General features: G+C 51.3%; 2 protein-coding genes across 2 annotated transcripts; one reads left to right on the forward strand and one right to left on the reverse strand.

The window, feature by feature from the left end:
* The first annotated feature begins 6,082 nt into the window (after positions 1-6,082).
* Positions 6,083-14,193, forward strand: LOC118728397 (keratin, type II cuticular Hb6). Its single transcript, XM_036454878.2, has 9 exons — positions 6,083-6,509; positions 7,311-7,519; positions 8,258-8,318; positions 9,080-9,175; positions 9,386-9,550; positions 10,311-10,436; positions 10,699-10,919; positions 13,351-13,382; positions 13,520-14,193. Exons 1-9 carry the CDS (start codon positions 6,141-6,143, stop codon positions 13,672-13,674), a joined length of 1,434 nt encoding a protein of 477 aa, XP_036310771.1. The 5' UTR covers positions 6,083-6,140; the 3' UTR covers positions 13,675-14,193.
* Positions 14,194-18,534: 4,341 nt separating this feature from the next.
* Positions 18,535-25,650, reverse strand: LOC118728396 (keratin, type II cuticular Hb1). The gene is made up of 9 exons (XM_036454877.2): positions 25,172-25,650; positions 23,188-23,396; positions 22,084-22,144; positions 21,859-21,954; positions 21,078-21,242; positions 20,706-20,831; positions 20,210-20,430; positions 19,508-19,539; positions 18,535-19,030 (listed from the first exon to the last, which is right to left on the reverse strand). Exons 1-9 carry the CDS (start codon positions 25,553-25,555, stop codon positions 18,861-18,863), a joined length of 1,464 nt encoding a protein of 487 aa, XP_036310770.1. The 5' UTR covers positions 25,556-25,650; the 3' UTR covers positions 18,535-18,860.
* Positions 25,651-26,656: the final 1,006 nt, after the last annotated feature.

Below are 26,656 nucleotides of genomic sequence, written 5' to 3' on the forward strand. Positions count from 1 at the left end.
GATAGTACCCCTTCCTTCCTGGCCTAGGGATGGTTTCTCTGTGGGATTTTGTGTCAAATCATTCCTTTGTGTTTCTTTACAGACCAAGTGCTAAACCTTATATTACTTACTTTTCCAGTTTTTAAATGTCATATAAATGGGATCCTATTGTGTATATTCTTTTGTGTCTGGCTTCTTTTGTTCAATGTTGCTTCCTGTAGCTTTATAGTGTTCATTTCACTGTGGATTGTACTCAGTTTACTCATCTTTCTACCCAGATGGCCTCATGGTTGATTCCAGAGCTGCCATGAACATTCTCATGTCTTCTGGCATGATCATGCAAGAATCTTTCTAGAGCATTGATTATTTTTTTTAAACTATGCAAGTAGTATATACTTGGTATAGAAACTATTTTATGAATATCCTTTCAAGATCAAAAGAAAATAGCATCTCTTGTTGTTCATCTTGCTTCATACTAGATACTATACTGAGAGCCCAACATGCATTTAATTTTCACAATTGTCCCCCTGAGGCAGTAGTTATTATTCTAATTTTTCAGAGAAGTGCACAGAGGCCTAGGGAGGTTAAGAGACTGGCTCAGGCTGTGTGGTTAGTGGCAGAGCTGGCACTCAGAGCCTGGTGTGTTTGATCCCAATGGAAGGATGAGTTTATCTCATTGCACTCCCACCAACCCACTGTCCACCATTATTAAAAGTATCACACAGAAGATGGTGTTTATATATAACACATTAACACACACACACACACACACACACACACACACTCACTAATCCCCGCCCTCCAGTTGCCCTCTTCTGGGCCTTTCAGAGTGTTCTCAGGGTTTAGGACAGAGGATGGAGGAGTGCTCATCTTTGTTCCTGGTGAGTTTCCACTTTAAGACAAAAGCTGGATACAGATGATGAACAAACATGCAAACCCTGGAGCACACCAAGGGGTACAAATATTTGGTTCCTGGATATTATTCCAAGAGCTTGACACATAGTAGGTGCTCAATAAATATTTGTTGAATGAATAAAATGAATACCAGATGTTTGTTAAGTGCTGAGTAATGGAGCCATCAAAGCTTGGTGGTTAATTGTATAAAGCTTTCTGGTAGGATGGCTTGGGAGCAGATGAAGCAGACCAGAGGGCGGTCATTCTTGGTGCAGGGGGTGGGATAGGGAGACGTTCCTGACTGGGGCTTGAAGGAGGGATGAAGCAAAATCTTACCCTGAGTGACGATTAGAGTGGTAAGGAAAACCAATCAATGAGGGCATGAATCCTGAAGGGTTTAGGGTAGTGTGGTAAGGTTGGGGAAGGAAAGAGAAGTAGATTTCTAGGAAAAAAAGAGGGAGGAGATGCTTGGTTTTAACTTTACTCTCCAGGGCCACTAGAACAAAGAACAAAGACTGGCTGGGGGATGGGGAGGATGGGAAGGAAGGGAGATTTGGGTAGAGAGAGAGAAGAAGAGGGAAAAGGAGAACAGTACAGGTACAATGGGGAAAAACCCAGGAGAAATGGAGAGGGAACATTCTAAGTTTGGAAGAGCAGAGAAAGAGGAGGTTGATGGGGGAAGGGCACAGAACTGAGGGCAAGGTGTAGGTCTACCTAAAGTGGTGGGCAACCTCAGCTCCAGCTTTATAACATTGAGTCTTCACAGGGCAGGGACATGGGCTGGGGAATGTTCAGGGGCTTAGCCTGGTTAATAGACAGACCTCACCAAGGGCAGAACTTCTGAGTCAAGCTTCGTTTCCTTTAGGATTCCTCTTTGGTTCCCTGTTCTCTCATGGATAATTGGCCACTGTCCCAGCTCTCTTGGCTGAGGAGGCAGGGCTCTGACTTGGGGCTCTCCTCAACTCACCAACCCAACCGCCTGAGGTCAATTCTCTCATTAACAGCTCGGGTGCTGTGTAAACACCCACCCCTGCACCCCTCAATTTCTCTCCCTGGAACCTGGCCTGAACCTTCGTTCTGTGAACAGAAAGTATGAGCTGCAAGGTTATAGAAGACATGGCCTCTTGGATACCTACAGGCCTCTTGTGCGATGCTTTGGTATCCTCAAATGTAGAGCCCACAGGCTGCCTCCCAGCCTGCAGCCACAGAGCAGAATCCCAGAGACGACACTGGCCCTACTTCCTAGGTCTCTGTCTCAGCTGGCTCTTCACCATCACAGCATTTCATGATTCATTCCTGCAAGGGCCCTCAGGTGTCTCAACTGTCTGCCCCCTCTCTGAAATACCTCCATGTAAACCTATCTTGCCTGCCTCTTTACGGAAGCCTGTTCTCACTCTTTCCAGGAAGACATTCTTGCCGTTCCCATCAGACCAGCTGCATTCCACATTGCCCTAGAATGGACACTGTCAGTGTCCTGAGCATCTGATGGTACATCTAAGAAGCAGCCCTCTTCAGACTTCTGACCTTTCTCATAAATTAGAGTCTGTCTTCCCTGTCGGAAGGGGAGCTCCAGAATTCATGTATCCTTCATTCTCTTAGTGCATTCTTCCCTCCAAAATTAAGGTAAGGTTCAGGCTATGGCAGAGACATATCAGTCACTGAATCATCAACCCCCCCAACAAGATGTTATCTTGTCAAACCCATAATCCATCTTTGGGGATTGGCCTCAACATCCTCCACAGGAACAGAATGAACTGACAAAAATGTCCTAACATTAAAACCACCCAATTTGCCCTTTCTTTCCTGGAATACCCTGAAAAAAGATCAATTTAGGCTAAAAGAGGAGGTTCTGATTTCCAGATCTGAAGGTCTTATGGCTCATCCTATCTCCACAAGCAAGGTGACCACTCTAGAATAATGAGTGTTCTCTTTTATATAAAGTACTAGAGGCCCGGTGCATGAAATTCGCGCCTTGGTGGTGGGGTAGGGGATGTCCCTTAGCCCAGCCTACACTCTCTCCAATCTGGGTCCCCTCAGGGGATGTCCAACTGTTGGCAGTTGGACATTCCTCTCACAATTCAGGACTGCTGGTTCCCAACTGCTTGCCTGTCTGCCAGCCTGATTACCCTCTAATCACTTCCCTGCCAGCCTGAACTGCTCCCCTGTAGGCCTGGTGACCCCCAACTGTCCTCTCCTGCTGGCCATCTTGTGGTGGCCATCTTGTGACCACATAAGGGGCAGCCATCTTGTGCAAAGGTGTGATGGTCAATTTGCATATTACCTTTTGATTATATAGGATCCCCAAATGGAAGATATAATGGAAGCTCCTTGGGGAAACCATGACTACCTGCCCTCCTTCTGGGATGTTCTTTCTAAACACCAACTTCCAACTGTGCAGCTGCAATGAAATTTTAACTTCTCTTGCTTTCTTTGGCATTCCATTACACTTGTACAGATCATCAATGTCATATCTCTCACCCTTGAATCCATGGTATCCCCTGGGCTACTGCCCAATCAAGAGGTTTCAGTTTTAGGTAGAATGCAAAATGAGTGAGCATGCCATTGATTTATGGCTTGCATTATTATATTATTATTAGAAATCATGAGGATTTTTAGTGACCTATTAAGGCCAAATAAATACACTTTTATGAGTTATTCACAAATAAAAGACTTTTTGGTTTGTCCAAGATTCTCTTTCATTAAGTAGTGTGGTTGCCCAAGGATTGGTGACATATTCCCTTTGCCTAATAAGAGAGATTGTTGTAGAGCCTTCCCTGGGGCAGCTGTGCTATAGGGGAAATTGAAGGAGGGGCATTTGATTTGGGGTTCCTTTCCAGGGTAAAGAAAGTAACCATGGCCAAAGGTCTTCCTGCCCCTGGGATTGATCTGCATGGTAGAGTAACAGTAGATAACATTTACTGAGCACTTATTGTGTGCCAGGTACTGGGTTAAACATTGTCTCTGCATTATTTAATTTAATCCTTCTACTAGTTCTTTAATATAGTCAACATTAGAGAGAATTTTACATATGTGGTTTAGGAAGGTGAGCAGGTATATTCCATCAAACTGTTGATATATCCATGGTAGCAGCAGCAACAATACATCAATAGCATATATCTCTACTTCCCCATCAAACCTGTCACTAAAACTACTGCAGCAGCAGCAGCACCTCTACTAATATGACTACATTCTTAGAGTGTGTCAGGCTCTGTTCTAAGTGTTTTACATGGATTAATTCTTTTAATCCTTACAACTTTATGAGGTGGATTCTATTATCCCCATTTAGCAAATCATAAAATGAGGTACAGAGAGGTTAAGTAATCATGGAAAGTCACAGAGCTGGATTTTGAAAGTAGGCATTTTGGAACCTGGACCTGTGTTCTTAACTAATATGCCAGGTATTTAAATTTTTTAGTTTCAATCATATTAAGAAATGATTTTACATAGTGACAAAATACATATATAGACACCACATACAATTGAAACAAAAAGGTCATGAAATGTTATTCTTACTATATATTGATATGATGCACTCTGATGTTTTCTAATTTAATTTATTTCACTCTACTTGATTTTGTTCTAATTTAATTAAAATTCTGGTTGCTTCCATGAGCGAGTCACAATGGAACTCTGAGAAAAATGCTGCCCCAGAGCCTACTGCTTTTTTTAAAAAAAATTTTTTTATTGATAGAGAGAGAGAGACAGAGAAAGAGAAAGAGATATATCAACACACCACCTCTTGGTGTATAGGATGATGCTCCAACCAACTGAGCCACAAGAGCCAGGGTACCTCCTGCTTCTTAATGATTACAATAAAGAACATCTGCATTGTGCTCTGGAGGTTATGAAACATGTGCACATCCCTGTAATTCCTCAAGGCAGCACTAGAATGGAAAAGGCTTACTCCATTTCCCAGAAAAGTGGAGTGCCTAGTCCAGATCACACAGAGATCATTATGGCAGGGCCTTGGTTCCTGCCCAACCCTTTAGCGTTGAATGCCCACACTAGCCACACTGGATGGGAAGCACACGCCAATATGGATTTGTTGTGACCTCTTCCAAGGTTGCTGACAAATTGCTGTAAAGGGAATGAGGTGGCAAGATTGACATAACATGGAAAGTGGCACAGACTCAGGGGGAATGACAGGGTGCTGGATGCTCTCCTCATATGGCTCTAGCTAGATATAATTAGATCTGAGCCAAATGCCATGTAGATGCATAACAATGGTGTCCACCTTAGACCTTCTGAGCCCTGGAGGAAACACAGAGGCTCCAGGTGAAATCCAGGCACATTATCCTTGCTTGGAATTTTGTTGGAAATGGTTGCACATTCCTGAGGCCAGAGAGCGAGTGTGTGTCCCCTTAGGGCTCATGCAAGACTCTGAGGGAGGGGATGTTTCCCTCAGCATGGGCTGGCCAAGAAAGGTCTAATCAATTGGCTTAGGGTCTGGTCAGTGTGTAAGGAGGGTAGAGGGTAGGTGAGAGTGCACACGACCATGTGAGTGTGTGTCATATTGTGAGTAAAAAGGTCAGCATGTGACCTTCCCACACAATGTCTTATGCATAGTGTGTGTGTGTGTGTGTGTGTGTGTGTGTGTGTGTGTGTGGTGTGTTTACGGGGTGGAATATGTTGATAGATGTGAGGGATTTAGGAACAGTGTGGGAGTGTTGGATACATGTAGGGATAATTGAGAGATTGTGCAACTGTGGAACTTTGGCAATGCAGAACAGATCATCCGTGTGAGGGAAATCACATCCCAAGCTCATCCCAAGTTCCACATCACCTGTGGATCTCACACTCTCCCAGTGGTTTAGGGCAGGTCCGACCAGCACCACGGACAGTGGCGTTGACATCATCAGGTGGCAAGGTACTGGAGGAGCAGCAGCCCCACCTAACCCCCCACTCCAACCTGAGTCACTGCTCCCTCATCTTCCAGTTCCTGAGTCTCCACAGCTGTGTAGAGGGAGGTCGGGGTGGGCGTGGCAGATGTGAGCTGACTCTTTGATGACAAAAATTGTGCAGTTTAGGACAAAAGGCCATAAATATCTGGCCGCATTTGGAACCCAATTAAGTGCATTAAGGGAGAATACAGCAGCTAAGCAACCCAAGCCCATAAAAGATGGCTAATTGCTCCTCATCCATGGACGCACCAGGCTCCCCACATATATAAAAGGCCCAAAGATGTCAGAGGTGTAAACACCTTGTCCACTATACCCTCCACTAGGACCTCTCCCTCTTCAGAGCCTCCTGTGTCCCAAAGAAACACCATGACTTGTGGATCTTACTGTGCTGGAGGCACCTTCAGTTGTGCCTCTGCCTGCGGGCCCCGGCCTGGCCGCTGCTGCATCACCGCCGCCCCCTACCGCGGGGTCTCCTGCTACCGCGGCCTCTCCAGGGGCTTTGGCAGCCAAAGCGTCTGCGGAGCCTTCCGCTCTGGCTCCTGTGGACGCAGCTTCGGATACCGCTCAGGCGGCGTGTGCGGACCCAGCCCGCCCTGCATCACCACCGTGTCCGTCAATGAGAGCCTCCTCACGCCCCTCAACCTGGAGATCGACCCCAACGCGCAGTGTGTCAAGCATGAGGAGAAGGAGCAGATCAAGTGTCTTAACAGTAGGTTCGCTGCCTTCATCGACAAGGTGGGTGTCCTTGAACACACCCTTCCTAAACTCCACCCATGTGCAGGACTCAGTCTGGGCACTGAGAGGGGAGTCAGGGGCAGGAAGAGCTCTGACGGCCTGAGCTCCCCTTTCTGATGAGAGGGGCAGACACACACACACACACACAAGAACAGGCACACACACAAGACCCAGAAGATGCAGCTGGGAGTCGAATAGGCAGAGCTTATGGAAGAGAGCTTATGACCTGGCTGTTCAGAGGCACAACTAGTGTTCAGGAAATGGAAGAGGAAAATGGGAACTGCTTCTGAAGTTACAGAGGTCTCAGGCCCCACCTGAGGACTGTGCTCTTTCTGAGGCATAAAGTGGATTGGCCATCCAGTGAAGGGGGCCAGGGGCAAGGGTAGCAGAACTCTCCTCTAGATGGCTAGTGACATCGCCTCGTGATACCTGTCACCACACATCCCAGCCTCTGATCTGAACGTTGGAACTCTGCCTAAGAGGGCACCTCTTCTAGCTTCAAGGTGAGGGGGTGAGCCCTTCACCTGGAGACTGACTACATGCTACTTGGACTCATCAGGTAGGGATAACTCAGTTCACCTGAGAAGGGACTGATCTTTCCCAGACCGTTGCTCCCACCCCCAAGTTGGAAAATTCAGATATAGATCATAATCAGGGATTCCTGTAGTTGATTTGTCTGCCACTGTCCACCTCTAATTTCTGCTGAACTTCAGATTTGGAAGTTTACCTTAAAGCAACACTCCAAATGGGCTTTGGGGCACCAAGAGCCATCTGACACTTCTTCTCCATCCTGAATGGCAGGTGCGCTTCCTGGAGCAGCAGAACAAGGTTCTGGAGACCAAGTGGCAGTACTACCAGAACCGCAAGTGCTGTGAGAGCAACCTGGAGCCCCTGTTTGAGGGCTACGTCGAGACGCTGAGGCGGGAGGCCGAGTGTGTGGAGGCCGACAGCGGGAGGCTGGCCTCAGAGCTCAACCACGTGCAGGAGGTGATGGAGGGCTACAAGAAGAAGTGAGTGTGACAGGGTTTGACGTGGGACACAGGGGCGGACTTGGGTTAAAGGCAATTGGATTAGACGGGAGAAGAATTTCCAAGCAGGGTGAGCAGGCCAGGGTGGCGGTATGCAGTAGGACCTTTTCACCTGTGCAATTGTTGCCTGGATGCCTGTCTGAGAGGAGGGCTGTGATTCCCCCAGGACATCTATCCCCTGCTTTAGCCTTCTTTTCTTGGAGTCTGACCACCCAGCAGCTGTTGCTTGTGCTCTGTGGGGAGAAGGCTTCTGGCATCTTCCAGGCCTTCTCCTCCTGACCTCCCACCTATAGCACCTGGCCCATGGATAGGAAATGAATACTACAGGTCCTGGGCTCTGGGTGTCCCACAGCTCAGGGCTCGGAGTGCTGATGGCCTCTGGGCTCATAGACCCACACCTGGGCGAGGATGCACCCAGCTGAGGGGTGGCTGGGTGCTGAGTGCTAGAGGGGATGCTGGCTATTGCAAGCATGGGCCTGGTGCTGAGACCTTATTTGCCTCCTGAGGTGACCTCAGAGCAGCTATGAGGTTCCAGAAGATTAGTCCCAGGGACCCCTCATTTCAAGGTGGAGACATCCCAAATCTAGCCACAAGGACCTAACAGGGCTGCCAGAGGTCCAGCTGTGGTGGGAGGTTCCTAACATTGGCCCCTGTGAAGTGGGAGGGGTTCATAGGAGACTTGCCCTTCCATGACCCCTCTCCCTGCCTCTTCTGCCTCAGGTATGAGGAGGAAGTTTCTCTGAGAGCAACAGCTGAGAATGATTTTGTGGTTCTGAAGAAGGTGAGTCATGTAGTACTAGGGAGCACAGACATGAGGGATCCTAGAATGACAGACTCTTCCTGGGGAGACCCTGAGGGTCTCAACCTCAATGTGGGGTGCAATGACCATGTCAAATCACATGGGGAATTCCCAGAGATAGGGTCATGGAAGGCACATCCAGAGCTTAGACAAAGGTCAATATCCTTGGAATATCCACTGTGTCCTGGGGCATGAGGATGGCCGGGTTGACCTCTGGATGTCCTGCTCGGCTTTGGAAGTGTGGTCTGTGGCTTGGGTCCCACAGAGGCCTGGCATCTTCAGTGTCTGTTGAGGGACAATGTCCTGTGTAGAGCTGTGGGATGTCTGAATAAAAGGAGGGGCAGAGATGCAGAATGTGGGGAAAGATGGAACAAGAACCAGGAGTGGCCAGGTGGAGACTCAGAGGACTGTTGGGAAAGATGGAGGGGCCAAGATGTCTGAGTGGGGAGTCAGTCTGGGCAGAGTCCTGGAACAGGGTGAGTGAAAAAGGAGTAATGGGAAGGTAAATTGTCTCAGGTGGGAGGGGGAAAGGACAGTGGCTATTCAAGACAGAAAGGGTTTGTTCTCAGAAGGGGAGGAGGTTGTGAGGTCCATCCCAGGAAGTTCAGAAAATATGGAGATGGATGGGAATGGGAACCCTGGGAATCCTTCCCCTGTCACCTGGCCTCCATGAATGGATGAGAAGAGGGCATTAGGGTGACAATCACCAGAGTTCTGAACTCAAAGACTGCCCACCTTTCAAGGATGTGGACTGCGCCTACCTCCGCAAGTCCGACCTGGAGGCCAACGCAGAGGCCCTGACCGAGGAGATTGACTTCCTGCGGCGGCTGTATGAGGAGGTGAGGGCTTGTGATCCAGGCAAGAAACTGGCTGCCTGTCCCCAAGACGAGCTTTGGCCTGGAACATAAGGTGGACAGGGATTTGGGTATCAGTCTGCCATCCATGAGGGGTGGGGGCTGGAGACCAGGGAGGGCTGAGAAGATTGGGTAGATGCCATGGTGGGTGAGGCTGTGGCTTAAACAAGATCCTTCCACTTCCCATACCCACAGGAGATCCGTGTCCTCCACGCCCACATCTCAGACACCTCCGTCGTTGTCAAGATGGACAACAGCCGGGACCTGAACATGGACTGTGTTATTGCTGAGATCAAGGCTCAGTATGACGACATCGCCAGCCGCAGCCGAGCCGAGGCGGAGTCCTGGTACCGCAGCAAGGTGAGTGGCACAGGACACCTGCCTCCTAGACATGGCAGTGGGAGGGATGTGAGGGATCTATACTAATACAGAGCTAATATGCTAATGAGTGGGACTCTGTAACAGGTAATGACCTGGTCATTAGCTGGGGTGTTGCTCCAGAGATAGGGGTGGAAGCGGGCAGGTGCCCAGAGGAGTTGGTACCATCCCGTGCTGAGGAGGGTGCCCCCCTCACCAGTCCTTCACCACCCAGCATTCTCAATCTGAGTGTCCCGTGGCCCACCTGCCAGGGGAAGGAGCACAGTGCAGCAGATGGGAGGCTTCCATGCTCTCCTCCAGAGCCATGATGGGGTGGATCTGCTGTGTTGCTCTGGAGATGGGGTGAAAACAGAGAGGCACCCAGAGAAGGCAGGACTAGCCCAATGCCACTGGTGGGACTGAGGTCAGGGCTTGAAGCAGCCAGAGAAGGCCAGAGGGTTTGGGGGCTGGGCCAGGCGTACTGGAGCTCTATGTGGACAGCTACGGGTGTTAAGGCGGGGCTGCAGGTGGGTGTGTGGCGCTGCATGATTTCATGCACTGGGATCCTGGTATATTAGAAAAGACTGCTTTGGTCTGGAGATTCTGATTCTAGGGATGGTAACAGAGACAAGACATCTCTCAGGCTGAGGGGGCAGGGCTGCTATGGGTGGTTCCTCGGGTTGAGCTCGGTACAGCCTGAGCTCTCATCTGTAGTGACCTGAATGGGTGGCAGGTCCCCTCCTGAATCTCTGCTTCCTCCCAGTGTGAGGAGATGAAGGCCACCGTGATCCGTCACGGGGAGACCCTGCGCCGCACCAAGGAGGAGATCAATGAGCTGAACCGCATGATCCAGAGGCTGACCGCCGAGGTGGAGAACGCCAAGTGCCAGGTACGGGGCACATGCACCCTAGACCACCAGAGAGGCTGGGGGCCTGGCCTGGCTTCCACAGGCCATAGGGACTCCACCATTCATTCCCCAGCCCATTTGCATGACTAGCGTCCTGGGTGTGATTACCAGGGAGACCCAGTTCATGGAGGTGAGGGGCCTGTTTTGGGAGTGTTCCCAGCTGGGTGTGAGTGAGTGGACAAATGCAGGAAATTGACAGAGAGACCTGGGTCCATAACCTGCCTTGTCCTCTTCTGGCCCCCAGAACACCAAGCTGGAGGTGGCAGTGAAGCAGTCTGAGGAGCAGGGCGAGATGGCCGTCAGCGATGCCCGCTGCAAGCTGGCTGAGCTGGAGGCCGCCCTGCAGAAGGCCAAGCAGGACATGGCCTGCCTGCTCAAGGAGTACCAGGAGGTGATGAACTCCAAGCTGGGCCTGGACATCGAGATTGCCACCTACAGGCGCCTGCTGGAGGGCGAGGAGCAGAGGTGGGTATCATAACCAATCTTCTCTCCCAGCCTTGCCTGGGTTCTCAGCTGGCCCAGTCCCTCACAGGCGTGGCATCAGTCCTCTCTTGTTTCCAAATATCCTGAACATGCAGCTGGACAGGTAATTTGAATAAGTTCTTTGGATATGCTTCTAGCCCCATTTGAGTTTCTCATTCCCACCTGGTGGCGATCTGGAACTGACTCCTTTTACAAATCTGCTCCTCAGTCAGGTCAGGTCAGGTCTAGCTGTTGCAATTGCTGTTCCTGAGAAGCCCAGCCTGGGCTTGGGGTTTACTTCCCTTCATAGTGCTTCTGCCCTCCTGGGCCCTGCACATGTCACTCGGATTCCAGCTCTCTTTTCAAGCCTAGCTAAGGCCTCAGCCTTGGGAGTTCATATTTATCACAGAGAGCAATGTCAATAGGGGATTTTATTAACTCAGACTAGATATTCTAACAGTAGTGAGTATCCCTAAGTGGTCCTCCATCACAGCAGGTAGGACTTGGCAGCAGGATCTGTCCCTTGAGGCAGCTGTGTCACATTCTGGACATTTTTGCTTCTGGATTGCTTTGGGAACCAAGTGCGGGTGAGAGCAGACCCATTGGCCATTTAGCCTTCTGATGGCTGGAGGGCAGTTATGAGGAGAAGCTTCCCAGAATGTGGCCCTTAGGTCCTTGCCCAGGTTGGTCAGGTACTCATACCCTGAGCTTTCTTCTTCTTGTATACAGCCAGGGGGCCCTGGGCAGATGACAGGGGAGTATGAGGATGCAGAGAGAGCACCTAGGGGCACTCTGTGTATTGGGGCAATGGGGACACAAATTTGGTAGCTGATCACTTGGGGAGACTCACAATGTACACAAGGAATTGCAATGTACACAAGGAATTGCATTGGAGAGCTCAGAGGCACTAGGGCTTGTTGGGCCTGGGGTGTTTCATTCATGAAGAATTCTGGGAGGAAGAGTTTTCCAAGACTAAGTTTGGAAGTTGAAGAGACACGTGGACAAGGCCCTGGAAAGGGAGTGGTCTATCTCTCTGCCACATGGGTTTCTGGGAGTGAAGCAGAAGCTTTGATGTGTGTTCCCTATGAAACCTGGGGATAGGTGATTAGACAGTGAATTCTCCTTACACCTCAAGCTAATTTTGACAGCCCTTTGCCACTGTGCTCTCACAGGAATTCCCATGTGTCTCCCTTCAAGAGACAGCAGGCTGAGTTAGATGGCCCAAGTTATAGCCCTGCCTTTGTCATTGGCTGTTTTCTGTCTCTGGGCCTCAGCTTCTCTATATGTCAAGTGAGGGTTTTGGTGTAGATGGTCTCTGTGCCTGTTCCAAGTGGGTTCTAAAATCCCATTTATTCATGCAATGCAACAGTTCTTTACTGAGCTAGGCATTGTTTTAGGAACTGTTGGTTCTGCAATGGGGAAAAGAGAAGAGACAAAAACTTCTGCTTCTGCCCTAGCTGGTTTGTCTCCATGGATAGAGTGTCAGCTGAAGGTTCCCAGGTTTGATTCAGGTCAAGGGCACATGCCCTGGTTGCAGGTTTGATTCCGAGTAGGGGCATGAGGAAGGTAGCCATTCAATGAATCACTCTCATCATTGATGTTTCTATCTTTCTCCCTCTCCCTTCCTCTCTGAAAACAATAAAAATATTTTAAAAACAAGCAAAGCAAAGCAAAACAAAAAACAAACAAAACAAAAAACAAAAACAAAAAAAACTTCGGCCCTCCTAAATTAGTGATACCAAACAGACCAGATTTAAGAAGTTACACCTGCTGCTCTTCAAATGCATTTATTTACTTATTTATTTATTTATCCTCATCTGAGGATATTTTTTCCATTGATTTTTTTTTTTTTAAGAGAGAGTGGAAGCAAAGGAGGGAGGGAGAGACACATCGATTGGTTGTCCCACACATGCTCCTTAACTGGGGCCAGAGATCAAACTGTAACTGATGTATGCACCCTTGACGGGGAAACAACCCTCCCCACCCCCACCACCCATGGGCCAACGCTCCAATCACTGAACCAAACCGGCTAGGCCTCAAATGCATTTATAAGCCAACTAGAACCAATAGAAATGGTAGCAGTGAATATTTCTGAAGTGCTGGCTGGGCGGCAGGCACTAAGCACTCACATGTATCATTTGATTTCATTCTCACTACAGACCTGGGAGTAGATGGTCTCCATGAGGAGGTAGGCGGAGGGAGGGTAAATCAGAGGTTGCTCAGCTAAAGTGGGTGGAGAGCCAGGCACACTGGGCGTCTGTCTCCAGGAGCCACGTGCTGGTGAAGCGCCCCTCCCACTCCTTCTCCTCCCGCTCCCCTCCCCGTTTCTGGATTAGCCCCAGAAGGAGGGCCATGGGTCTCACCTTCCACGCTGGCTGCATCCGCCAGGCGGCTTTGCCACGGCACTGACCTCTCTCTTTTCTTTTCCCAATAGGCTGTGTGAGGGCGTCGGCTCCGTGAATGTCTGTAAGTAGATCAAGCCTTTACTCTTCTCCCGCTGGGGTGGTCCAAGGCCTTTGGGGAGGGGGCGTTTTCGGTTGCCCCAAAGCTGCCTGTCTGTGGCAGCGCCTGATAGAGTCTGGGCCTGTTCTCCCCTCATTCAGGCGTCAGCAGCTCCCGCGGTGGCGTCGTCTGTGGCGATCTCTGCGCACGCGGTACTGCCCCTGCTGTCACCACCAGCGTGTGTAACGCCCCCTGCTGCGGCAACGTGGTGGTGGGCACCGCCAACTCCTGCAGCGCGGGCTGCAACAAGTGCTAGGAGGCTGCAGCCTCTGCCAGGGCACATCACCGGCCTGGACCTCTGCCCAGACTGGACCTCGAGAACCAGGATCGCCCCTCCCGCTGCCCCACGCATTGCCAGAGCTGGCCCCGCAAGAACCAGTCATCAGATGTGCCACGATCCATGTCCTCCCTACCCGCTCCCTCTATGTGCCACTCCCAAGCGCCCTGAGCCTGGGAAGCTGGGGCAGCACTTTGGTCTCTTTCTGTCGCCTTTCTCAGTAGTCAGTTTGTTTTCCTGAGGATTCATCCTTTCTTCTGCTTTCTGATTTTTTCTGGATTCATTGGTCCTACTTGACCCCTTCACCCAAGCTTGGAGGAGCGGGCAGGCCCAAAATCTCCCTGTGCTTGTACCTGCAGAACAGAGATAGGGAGCACTGATGGTGGTTTTCCCATGACTTTGTGAGGGCTGCCTGCAGGAGCTTCTAAAAAAGCCAATGACTCAACTGCCAGCAATTTTGTCCTTGTTTCACTCTGTGTTTCCAATAAACTTACTGTAGCGAATCAAACCTGGTTCCTCAGAGTGTTGAAAACCCGCCAGGGTCCTCCTGCCAGGAAGTTCCTCAGGGCCTCTCCATCCTCTCAAGTATTTTTTCAGCAGTTGAAAATGATGGCATTGCACGCTGCCCTTCTGGCTTGAGCAACCCAAGCCTCAGGAAAGCAGGAGAAGACTGAAGGAGGCAGGGATCTATGCAGTCATGGTTTCTCGAGACCAAGCTTTCTCAACGCTAACCCTATTGACATCTTGGGCTGGAGAGTTCTGTGCGGCGGGGCTGTCCTGTCCATCATAAGGAGGCTGAGCAGTATCCCTGGCCTTCACCCACCTGGTGCCAAAATGCCTCTAGGTATGGTCAAATGTGCCCAAGGGGTTCTCAACAAAGGAATTTTGCACCAGGGGCATTCCTGGAGAGGGAAAGTCCACCAGGAAACATGTGGAGGTAAAAACAGAAGGAAGGCATGTGAGACAAGAGTGTGGGGAGAATCAGGAGAACTGTGCTTCCAATACACAGTCCTGACTCTGCTATTTCCCAAATGTGTGACTTGGGGCAAATTGCTCCCACCTTCCGAGCTTCTGTTTCCTTGTCTGTAGAATGAAGGAGGTTGGGTCATATTCCTAAGGTTCCTTCTGGTTCCTTAAATGAGATTATGCATTTAAAAACATTTTGTTAAAAAAAAAAGTTTGAATGTTGGTTTAGCCATTTATCCTTTCTATTGTATAATTGTGGGAGTAAATTCTGTAAGTATAGGAGCTGCATATATAAGGAGCAGCCCCTACCCTTATGCCTGAGAGAGCATACCCAAGAAAGAGCCCCAGAATGTCAACCTCACCACAGTCTATTGGTCGCAGCTATTATAGAGTCAGTCCAGAGTCCTGGGGAGGGGACATAGACTCTACCTGTGAAATGAGGAGCGACATAAACCGAGAGAGGAGACCTGGGGCCATTTCTAAAGATAATAATCACAGGAGGATAAACAAGACAATATAAAAAAAAATTTAGAGTATAGCATGGCACACAACTGATACTCAAGAATTGCTATTTCTTATTGTTGTTATTATTACTATGATATTACAACAGCACAGATTTCAGAGGCTCTGAATAGCAGGAGGCAGAATGGGATAGTAAAGAAAAACAGGGGATAGAAATCTGGATTCTTAGCTTCATGTTCTGGTTTGATCACCAGGAGCATGTGGCCAGGCCTCTTCAGGCTTTTGAAACTCAATTAGTTTATTCACATTTTGGGTTGACAACTGGCCTATGAAAAGAGCAAGCACATCAAGGAAGGGCAGATGCTGGAGGACTGTTACTTTACGTGCTGTCACTACCACCACTCGCCTTCACTCAGCTGTCAGCACAGAGGACCTGACGTCTAAATAGCTCATATACCTTAGGAATCGGCAGGAACATTCCAAAGAGGAGGCAGTAGTCTCTCTGTGAAGTGTGGAAGGCTTCACTGATTGGCCTACCTCTTCAAAATGATGGGAAAAGTGCCTGGAAGGAAGTAGGAGTGAGGAATGACCTTGGATGAAGAAAGATTTGGTGGGATGAGGTTGGGGATAGGGTAGAAGGGGCAGTGGAGAAGAGTGTAGAAATGAGAGGCTCACTTTAAGCTTCTAGAGGGCACCGGCCTCCCGCTGAAGCCTCAGAGACTAATAGAGTCCCTGATGTTTCCATGCTCCAGCCTCACCTCTTCATACTCATTCTCCCATGTCTAGGGCACATCTATTCTTTCTGGCTAACTCCTTACACTTTTTGCTATAAAATGTAAGCTTCACGGAGGATAGACATCTTTGACTATTTTCTTCACTTATATGAGCCAAGTTTGTATAACAATCCTGGGTCCATATTAAGCACCGAGTGATCATTTGCCGATTGAATAAATGAACTCTTGGTCTTCGTGTAGGCTTCAGCTTCTATATTACTTCCTTCAAGAGGTAACCAGCTTTCTCTGGTTAATAATCTTCCAAATGTGCATCTCTTTCCTCCTGAGACCAAAGCCTCTTTGAAACGACACCTTTCCTTGATGAAGAGGTGGCAGAGGAAGTGAGGCTCAGGTACTCAGGAACGGAGGCTCTAACAGATGGAGAGTCTGCAACATTAGTCTTGCCTGGTCCCTTGAGCTGGTGGGGCTGGAGGAAGGTGCAGTTCCTGAAGCATGGAGCCTCCTTGGGCTCTCCCAGGTGGCATCTGGATGACCTCCCAAGGCTGGTAGTGCTCACGATGTCCTCCCTAAGTCCCTGGGAAGGAAGTGTTACAATCCCAGAGCAGAACTCAGAGCTATTGCCTAAGAAAATCAGGACAAAAAAGACTCTTTCAAAGGTTCTGGTCCAGTATTCACTTCCCCTGAGCCAGAGCAGGAAAAGAAGGTACAGTCAACGGGAAGTGGTGAGAGGCACTGAGACATAAGTCAGAGCCAGGTACTGATATGCTATGTTCAAAGGCCCAGAATTCATCCTGAGGGTAATGGAGACCCCCTGGCAGGTGAGACTTGGGTTTTGTAAAAATCTCTGGTTGCTGTGTAGGTGGATTGGAAGGGAAGGAGAACAGAACTCAACCAAGATGGTGGTGTCTGGACCATGGGTAGTAGTAGCAGGGCGCGAGAGGAAAGAAATGGATTAGAAGGATACTTTGGAAGTAGAGAAAGAAAGCACTTGGGAGTTAGTTTTGAGAGCAAAGGTATAGGCATAGATCATAGGTTTAGATATGGGTAACTATGTTGAGGATCTTGACAGGGGCGATAGGAGAAGACGGGTGGAGAAGGTGAGAAATAGTAAGTTCAGCTTGGAGGTCTGTTCAGTGGAAGGGACTTTAGAACTGCCAAGCAGAGCTTTCCTGTACAAACTGGGGGCATGGGTCTGAGGCTGAGGAGTGAGGTCAGGGCAGCAGGCAAGTCCCCATGACTCTGAAGCACAGTCAGATGATTTTAACTGGGGATAACACCAATGATGGTGGTAGCTGAAGGAGAGCTGCTTGGGAGGAGCTCAGAGCCTGCCAAACAATGAAGTAAAAGACCTGAGACTCTGGGAGGGAGAGAGGGTGACAGGCCAGGAGTCAAGAGGGCCCTAGAGATTCCAGGACGGAGGGAGGGAGAGAAGGTGGTGGGTCCTCCTAGGACAGCATGGTGACATGGTCAGAAAGGTAAGGGCCTGAAGGAAGGTTGGTCAGCACTAGGGCTGAGGTAGGGCTGGGCAAAGAGAGGGAAGAAGAGGGCTAGTGAGATGGAAATTCACTCCACAGGAGTGGGGCTTGGGTCCAGGGAGGGCTAATCCATGCCTGGTTCTTCCAGAGCGGGGCTAGGGCTTCTCAACAGCTTCCCCCTGGAGCTCCCAGCCTCTTTCTAAGTAGAGGACAGGAGCAGTCAGGCCATTTGGGGGCAGAGGAGCCACCTTGGCCTTGGTATTAAAACTCTGAGGGATCTGGGGATGAGGGTAGTCAGTGGGGTAGTCAAGAAAGCAAGTAAATGGTGGGGAGGAGAAGTAGCTCCTTTTAGGAGTAAGAGTTTTTTAAAAAAAAAAATATTTTTATTGATTTCAGAGAGGAAGGGAGAGGGAAAGAGAGAGAAACATCAATGATGAAAGGGAATCATTGATCAGCTGTCTTCTGCACACCCCACACTAGGGATCGAGCCCACAACCCGGGCATGTGCCCTTGGCCAGAATCAAACCTGGGACCCTTCAGTCTGCAGGCCAAGGCTCTATCTACTGAGCCAAAGAAGCTGGGGCAGGAGTTAAGAGTTTTTTAGGAGGCTGTCCTGGGTGCTGAAGAGGTGTGTATGGCAGGGGGTTGAGTTGGGTTGGCGAGGGGTGGTGTCAAGGGTCTCATCTCCATAGTTTGATGGACAATAGTGGGAATGGGTGGTATGGGGTCCAGACTGATACGGGGTGGCCATCTGAGGTGGCTGTTGGCACTTCCGGAGGTTGCTGCTGTGTGCATGTGTGTGGTGGTGTTGGTGGAGGTGTGTGTGGGGGAAGGGGATTAAAGCCAGACACGCACGTGCGCGCGCACACACACACACACACACACACACACACACACACACACCCTGCCTTCAGAATATTCTATGGCCTCCTCTGGTTCCTTTTAGCCAGAGGAACAAGTCTTAAATCTCAAGTCTCAGACTACCTCTGACAGGTGTGACTTAGGGGAAGGTGCTGTGAGCACAGTCAGCATTGCCTGGCCAGGGGAGGATGGAACTACTGGGGATAGGTAGTTCTGTGGGTATCCAGGTTGAGGACAGGCCAGAATGACCCCAGTCCTCAGGTCATCTCACGGGGCTCAGGTGCTCATCAATCGGTGGTCATGGGCTCACTCTGAGCAAGCAAGACATCATAGCACAGAAAGCAGGTCCCCCAGTTTATTGGAAAATCAGAGGACAAGGGGCCAGAGAGGGAAGGGGCACAGTCCAGCAGAGCACCTTTCAGGGAAGGAGAGCCCTCCTGCCTGGGAGGAGCCAGAGAAGATGCAGAAGAGAAGGGTCCATTCCAAGCAGCAGCCCTTTCTGGCAGGACAAGATGAGCAGAGGAGAGGCTGAGGGGAACAAGCCTTGTGGTGCATTCTCAGAACACATGGGGAACAGCTACTGAGGCGCCGCTGTTCTCAGCGGGGGTTGGGGTCAGTGGCACATCTGGCAGGCAGTACAGGCTTCTCTGGCTCTCTCTTGGGGCAGCTAACACCTCCCTCCACAGGTGGTGTTGAGCTGACAGCAGGGCGCGCACATTCCGGTGGGCACAGCCAGGTTTCCACCACAGGGGGCACTGCAGGCACTGCCTACTACTGGTCTGGAGCCAGATACACAGAGGTCCCCACAGACGACTCCGCCCCGGGAGCTGCTGACACCTGTGAGAACAAGGGCTGAGTCAGACACCGCCACCAGCCGCCTCCCTTTGGCCTCTGTGATCTGTCCAGCCCACCAGGGAAGGACTCAAAGGACCCTCAGTTCTAGTTCTGAAGGCATGGAAGGAACCTGAGCCTGGGAGCCAGGAGCCTGGGCTTTTCTGGCTCTGGTTGTCCTCTGTGACCTTGGATAAGCCCCTTCCTCTTTCTGCGCTTCCACACCTATACAAGGGGTGGGGTCAGACTGAGCGATATCCAAGGTCCCTTCCTGCAGTGACATATTACTATTCTTTCCCTCCCCAACCCCATTCATGCTGTGAGGTTCTTCCCATAAATTAAGCTCAGTGTTTCCTGCTGCATGACCAACCTACACCTATTCACTGAAGGAAGTATTGGAAAAACTCTCTCCAGTGCCTATAGGTTCATCCAGGAAATTCTTTTTGTCCAAGAATTTTCTTTTTTAGGACTCGTGATACTTACAGACATTGACAGATCCAACGCCTTCGCACAGCCTGAGTGGGGAAAAGGGAAGAGAGGGGAAGAGAAAAAGAGATCAGAAAGAGTCCTCAGGTTTCCCCTAGGTTATGGGGTGAGCGACAGTCACTTCTTTGTGAAACTTTGAAGAGTGCCTTTTTGGCAGCTGCAATGCCAGGGCACACTCTTTGGCCAGCAGAGTTCAGGCTGGATTCAGCTCTCACTTACTCCCAGCAGGCTGCCTTTGTGCAGTGCACAGCCTGAACAACCGTCCCTGGCCTGTGTGCACGGGCTCAGTTTTAGGAAGGAGAAGGTTCTCTTGGGCAGTGACAGGAGGCCAGGGCCAGGTATGGCCAGCAATTCCACCTTAGGACAAGGTGGCCTTCCAGAAACAAGGGAGGGAATGGATTTTGGAAAAGTTGAGGGTAGAGTAACTCAATGATCTTCTGAACTGATCGGAAGGGTATCTAGGTTCTAATCCTAGCAAGGCCGGGTGCTTTTTGGGACTCTAGACGTCACAGTGGCATTGGCTTTTGTTTTTCCTCTGTATACCAAGTTCCAGTCCTTAGAAATCAAGGATCCAAAGAACCCACAATCTAGCTTGAGGCCAGTTCTTGGGCCTGAGACTGAGATATGGAGGAATCAAAGATGGGCAGATCTATGCATGTGGAGTTCTTGGGGCAATAGGGCAACTGGGTGGAGCCTCACCTCTGCTCCTCGCCCTCCAGCAGGCGCCTGTAGGTGGCAATCTCGATGTCCAGGCCCAGCTTGGAGTTCATCACCTCCTGGTACTCCTTGAGCAGGCAGGCCATGTCCTGCTTGGCCTTCTGCAGGGCGGCCTCCAGCTCGGCCAGCTTACAGCGGGCATCGTTGATGGCAGTCTCACCCTGCTCCTCTGATTGGGTCACTGCGGCCTCCAGCTTGGTGTTCTGGGGACCCAGAAGAGAACAAGATGGGGTATGATTTCTGGGTCTCTCTGTCAATTTCCTGGATGTGTCCAGTCTCTCCCAGCCAGCTGTGAACATCCCAGGAACAGGTCTCTCCTTCATCATCTGGGTCTCCCTAAGTGACCACAACTTATAATTCTAGTTATGTAAATGGGCTAGAGAATGAATGGAGAGATTTAGATTGAACACACATGGCCTGTGAGACCATGGCTAGCCCCTCAGCCTCTTTGGTGGTCTAGGGTGCAGATGCCCCGTACCTGGCACTTGGCATTCTCCACCTCGGCGGTCAGCCTCTGGATCATGCGGTTCAGCTCATTGATCTCCTCCTTGGTGCGACGCAGGGTCTCTCCGTGACGGATCACTGTGGCCTTCATCTCCTCGCACTGGGGGGAACCAGAGATTCAGGAGGGGACCTGCCACCCATTCACAGATGAGAGTGCAGGCTATACCGAGCTCAGCCTGAGCAACCACCCATGGCAGCCCTGCCCTGCCCCCTCACCTTGAGAGCTGTCTGGCCTCTGTTACCATCCCTAGGGTCAGAATCCCCAGACAAAAGCAGCCTTTTCTAATACATACCTCACATCCCTCCCTCTGCCATGTCTAGGAGGCAGGTGTCCTATGCCACTCACCTTGCTGCGGTACCAGGACTCTGCCTCAGCCCGGCTGCGGCTGGCGATGTCGTCATACTGAGCCTTGATCTCGGCAATGACACAGTCCATGTTCAGGTCTCGGCTGTTGTCCATCTTGACGACGACGGAGGTGTCTGAGATGTGGGCGTGGAGGACACGGATCTCCTGTGGGGCAGGAGTAACGGAAGAGGAAGAATAACCAAGTTATCTGAACTTTTCCTCACCTGCTGAGGCTGATGCCTATCATCTCTTTGGCCCATTTGGAGCCAAAGTCTCTTGTTTGGAGAGAAATTCCCTGATGAGATCACATAACATTTGTACAGATAAAAAACCCCTCTTAGAAGAAAATATGACTAGTTCTCAAAGGCCTGCTCCTGGAATTGTTCAGGCCCATATGAACGAAGGCAGTTTCCTGCTAGCCAGCATGCTGTGGGTCTTCCTTGGGGGCAGACCCTGTGGAGGGGCCACGTCACATTCCCCTGGACTGACCACACTGAGGAAGGCCATGGGCTGCCCAAGAAAATCTGGAGAACGGATTGAGGCTGCGTGATGACTATGTGGCCTCTGCTTTGGGTTCCCAAGACACGTTGTTTGTCCTAGAGACTACACACTCTTGCCTCTACTACTTCTGTCCCTCTTGGTTTTCCATTTCTCTGTATCCTTTCCTCCTTTTCCCTGCTCCCCTCCAACCCAACAGTCTCAAGCCGGGTTTCCACAACAGCTGGTCTGTAGGGTCTGGGCAGGGGTTGGGGAGCCCACCATGGCTGAGAGAGTCCCTCACCTCCTCATACAGCCGCCGCAGGAAGTCGATCTCCTCAGTTAGGGCCTCCGCATTGGCCTCCAGGTCTGACTTGCGGAGGTAGGCGCAGTCCACGTCCTGTGTGGGATACAAGAGGCCATGAAGTCAGGGTTCCTCGGGATGCTCTGAGGGTTGGCTGCCATGTGGCAGGGCAGAGAGGACAGGGTGGCCGGGAACTCAGGGTGGGGCTTGGCTTCAGGTACTCACCTTCTTTAGAATCACAAACTCATTCTCCGCTGTGGCCCGAAGTGCAACTTCTTCTTCATACCTGAGGTGGGCAAGGAGAACAGGACCCCGTCTGAGCAGCTCTTAACATGGCCTTGAAGCAGGCCTGCAAACATGCCTGATTCCTAGATCTCCTCTGGCTTGTGCCCCTGCCTCCAAAAGAAATGAGGTGGTGCAAGGAAGAAATCAGGCTGCTGGTCCAGGCCTGCTGGGATGCATTGGAGGACCATAGCATCCATTCTCACATCCCCTCTGGGCTCTCAGTGGGGGTGGGAGGGCAGGATCTGGAAGCTGTGTGTGCGTGTGCGTGTGCGTGTGCGTGTGTGTGTGTGTGTGTGTGTGTGTGTGTAAATTATCAAGGGAGATAGATTTTTTTTTCTCTCCTTTCACCTTTCTTTTTAACCTTCCTCTTGCCCCTGGCTTTGGGATCCCCTCCCATTCTCTTCCTGGGCTCAGCCAAGAGGAGTCAAGCCCACTACTTCCTCCTGCTCTGTGGGCAGGCTGGCTTGGAGCCAGAGGTAGGAGATGTGGTGGAATGGGAAGTCCAAGGCGAGAGCCTTACTGAAGACAGCTGGCCACTCCTCAAAACCGGATTCCTTCAGTCTCCCGTGTGTACCCGTCATAGCTTGTATCACACATGGTTACTGAAGGTCTGTCTGTGCCCGTGCCACCCTGCCTCCCAGCAGACTGAAAGTCCACAAGGACAGGACTGTATCTCCTGGTTGCCCCTGGGAAAGGTATCTGAATCTAGTCTGGCTCCTGATAGGAGCTCAGAAAGTGTTGGGTGAAGGAGTAAACCTAGGAAGAACGTCCATGGCTTTGAGGGCTAGGTGCAAAGGGTCCAGGAATGTTAAATTTTCCGGGGTCTTAAGAGCAAGGTCTGGTGGATGGAGGAAGGAAGAGAACATCATTTCCCTGAGCTGCTGGCAGGAAGCTCTGGAGAGCTCCAGCCCCTGGGGGTCCAGGAAAGACAGAGTGCAGGTTCTTCCCTGTCCTCAGGCAGAGACCTAGCCACAGACCGGGACACATTCCTGTTCTGGGAGCTCCCTCCAAGCCCTTTCCTGAGCCAGCCCTTCCTGCACTTACTTCTTCTTGTAGCCCTCCAGCACCTCCTGCACGTGGTTGAGCTCTGAGGCCAGCCTCCCGCTGTCGGCCTCCACACACTCGGCCTCCCGCCTCAGTGTCTCGACGTAGCCCTCAAACAGGGGCTCCAGGTTGCTCTCGCAGCACTTGCGGTTCTGGTAGTACTGCCACTTGGTCTCCAGCAGCTTGTTCTGCTGCTCCAGGAAGCGCACCTGCCGCCCAGAAGCAGAGCATGAGAATCTCTTCTTGCAGGATCACAGGGCAAGAGGAGGTCCCAGCACTAGGCCCCAACTCTCCGACCCAGAGTCCTCCCTGATGGGGGCTTGTCGTTTCTCAAAGTCACACCAGGGCTTAACCAGCTCACCACCTCGAAGTCACTGGGAGCTAACTTTAACGTCTTTAAGGCAATTTACCTAGTGACCTGAAAAGTGCCAAACCACGCTGAGTCCAGACTCTGCCGCTGCTTGTTAATAATGTGTCCTTGGGCACAGCTCTTAACCCCTCTGCAGGCTGATCGCCTCACTAGGAAGGTTTAGCGAGCCCTCGTACCAGAAGGCACCCACACGCTAGGCAGCTGCTACACCAAGTCAGGTGTGATGGTCAGTGTGTACATGAGCAGTTCAGTCCTTTTAGAAAGGCAGACTATGAAAGTTGAAAAATAAAATAGGTGCCAATTACTGAACCCCTGCAACAACAGTGCAATTAGTCACCTGGGATGCTCTGTGCTCCAACCCCCTCATTTTACAGATGAGGGACCCAAGTGATCCCCTGCCTGAGATCTCACAACAGCAGAGGGAGAACTCAAACTCTGATCTGCTGCCTTCTTGCGGTGTGTGTGTGTGTGTGTGTGTGTGTGTGTGTGTATGTGTGCGCGCGCGCGCACGCTTCTCTCACTATAGTAATTATTGACTGGTTGGCCCAAGGAAAATCTCACATCCATCTCCCTGCCAGGAGGTTGACCCACCACCCCATTTATATCCCTTTGTCTAATAACTGCCACATCCCTGGTCAGTTCTTTCTTAGGTTATCCTTGGTCTCTCATGTTGTTAGGAGTTTCAGATTTTCGGGCTTTTTCCTGGTGAGTATCTCTCTAACCTGGCTTCTCCGAGGTTAGCTCTGAGTGCTCTCCTTGGCCCCAGAACTGCTACCTCATGGGAGACTTCTCCCCCAGATTCACGCACCACTGCCACACAGGGTGCGATTCAGTGGAGGAGACAGCTTCAGACTTGAGTCGGACGCTGACATCTGCAGATGGTTTCCGCTGTGCCTCCCTCCTTATAGGGCCTGGGAGAGTGGGGGCTGTGCCTATTGCATGGTGGCTTGGACAAACCAAGGTGGCCCCTGCCCAGTGTCTAAGTAACCACTGGTATGGAAACAGCTCTGTGTGGTCCATGAGATTCCTGCTGGGCAGTCTTCCAGCACCCACACTCACTAGCCTTGCCCTGGACACAGGGAGCATCTCCTTGCCATGTAAGCGGCCAGTTGGCTTCAAGCACATTGAACACCCACATGGCAGCCCTTTGCTCACAAGATGTTACCTGTCAGCCCTACCAGTTTCTGCCCCTAGTTCTGCTCATGTGTTTTCAGTTTGTCCTGAGCATCAGACTGGCAGCTCATGATCCTATTCTTGTCTTCCTGTCTGTGTCCTAGAGGTATGACTGTCTCTTGGAGCCTCTCTTGGTAAGCCTGCCTCTGGCTTCCCCCTCAGTGCCCAGCCTGAGTCCTGCACATGGATGGAGTTTAGGAAGAGTGTGATCAAGGACACCCACCTTCTCTGTGGGCACCCTGCCTGCCTGGATTGAGGTTGTGTACAATAACATTGGAATCAAATCAGGAGCCACTGCCCAACACACAGCCCTCTGTCCATGTCTGTGCCCTCCATCAGACTAGCAGCTCATCTGGACCACATCCCTCCTGCCCCTCACTCCTCTTCAGCGCCCAGCCCAGCCACTGAAGGTCCAGGGAAGGGCCGGCTAGGGACACCCACCTTGTCAATGAAGGCAGCGAACCTGCTGTTGAGACACTTGATCTGCTCCTTCTCCTCATGCTTGACGCACTGCGCGTTGGGGTCAATCTCCAGGTTGAGGGGAGTGAGGAGGCTCTCATTGACGGACACGGTGGTGATGCAGGGCGGGCTGGGTCCGCACACGCCGCCTGAGCGGTATCCGAAGCTGCGTCCACAGGAGCCAGAGCGGAAGGCTCCGCAGACGCTTTGGCTGCCAAAGCCCCCTGTGAGGCCGCGGTAGCAGGAGACCCCGCGGTAGGGGGCGGCGGTGATGCAGCAGCGGCCAGGCCGGGGCCCGCAGGCGGAGGCGCAGCTGAAGTTCCTGGGGCCAAATCCACAGCCCCCGGAGCCGAACCCACAGGTCATGCTGGAGATAGGGAGGTTATCTGAAGAATAGAGAAGCCGGCAGGGAATGGAGCCAAAAGCCTGTGCTCCCTGGGCTGTGGCAGGCCCTTTTATGCACCAGGGCCAGCTGGCATTAAAAGGGACAGCAAAGAGACAATAGCTGCGTTTTATTGGCTTGGCATCATCCCGGGCTCTTAAGGGCCAGCCCCGCTTGCCTCCTCAGTGTAGCTGTGTCAACAATCCCCAGCCACAGGCCTGTTTCATCTTCAAAGCCCTTTACAAGCTTCCTCAGGGCCTCTCCCCACCCAAGAGGATGTGGAGAAGGGAGAAGGGGTGCTGGAAGCATCAGTTGGATTCCACGCTCCCATGCAGGGAGTGGGTGCAGTGACCTGGGGGGAGCCTGCTCCCCAAGTCCTTTCCTGGAGGGGGCTCAGCTGTGCTGTGGGCCCTGGCCCTCTGACCTGGCCTCAGGTGGAGCAGCTGGTCTGTCCCAAGGAGGGGCATTGTCCCAAACAACCTCTCCAGGGGTCCTCAAACTTTTTAAAGTGGGGGCCAGATCATGGTCCCTCAGAGAGCTGGAGGGCCTGACTATATGAACTACTAATTCCTACTGTAACACCTCGGCTGTGCTCACTGCCCAAAAAACCTGGCGGGCCGGATCAGACTCCTCTGCGGGGCGCATGTGGCCCGCAGGCCGTAGTTTGAAGACGCCTGTAGGCTCTTAGCCTTCCCTCTTGCCCTAAGAATACCCCTTTCTTCAGTATCAACATGAGCATCTCCTAATCTGTTCCTTTCTAGAGCACAGTCAGGGAGGAGGATCGGGGTGGAGGTTTGGGAGGGAGCATGGCCTCTGTACTTGGAGGAATTCCTAGGAAGAAGAAGCCATGGACAACAGCTGGGTCATGGGAGATACCGAGTCAGAGTTCAGAAGGAAACCAGGGCCATTCTTCAGAGTTCTGGGCATCATTGCTGGTGGGAGAGGTTTAGGAATGGGAGTGTGGAATACCTTAGAGTGACAGGGCGTAATCAGGGAAGGCTTCTTGGAGGTGGCTTTAAGGAAGACTGGGTTGGGATGGGGATAAGATTGGGAGGAGACAAGAAAGGAGTCCAGTTCTGATTTGG

This window comes from Pipistrellus kuhlii, unplaced genomic scaffold (genome assembly GCF_014108245.1).
Source record: "Pipistrellus kuhlii isolate mPipKuh1 unplaced genomic scaffold, mPipKuh1.p scaffold_m20_p_3, whole genome shotgun sequence".
Lineage (NCBI taxonomy): Eukaryota > Metazoa > Chordata > Mammalia > Chiroptera > Vespertilionidae > Pipistrellus > Pipistrellus kuhlii.

Bases quoted from the DNA above. Each gene is read 5' to 3' on its own strand.
- LOC118728397 (XM_036454878.2), top strand. From the start codon at position 6,141: ATGACTTGTGGATCTTACTGTGCTGGAGGCACCTTCAGTTGTGCCTCT. The intron at 6,510-7,310 runs GTGGGTGTCCTT...CCTGAATGGCAG, and splicing joins TCGCTGCCTTCATCGACAAG to GTGCGCTTCCTGGAGCAGCA. The intron at 10,920-13,350 runs GTGGGTATCATA...TTTTCCCAATAG, and splicing joins CTGGAGGGCGAGGAGCAGAG to GCTGTGTGAGGGCGTCGGCT.
- LOC118728396 (XM_036454877.2), bottom strand. From the start codon at position 25,555: ATGACCTGTGGGTTCGGCTCCGGGGGCTGTGGATTTGGCCCCAGGAAC. The intron at 22,145-23,187 runs GTAAGTGCAGGA...TGCCCACCTCAG, and splicing joins CTGGAGGGCTACAAGAAGAA to GTATGAAGAAGAAGTTGCAC. The intron at 19,540-20,209 runs GTGAGGCTCCAC...TTCCCCACTCAG, and splicing joins CTGGAGGGCGAGGAGCAGAG to GCTGTGCGAAGGCGTTGGAT.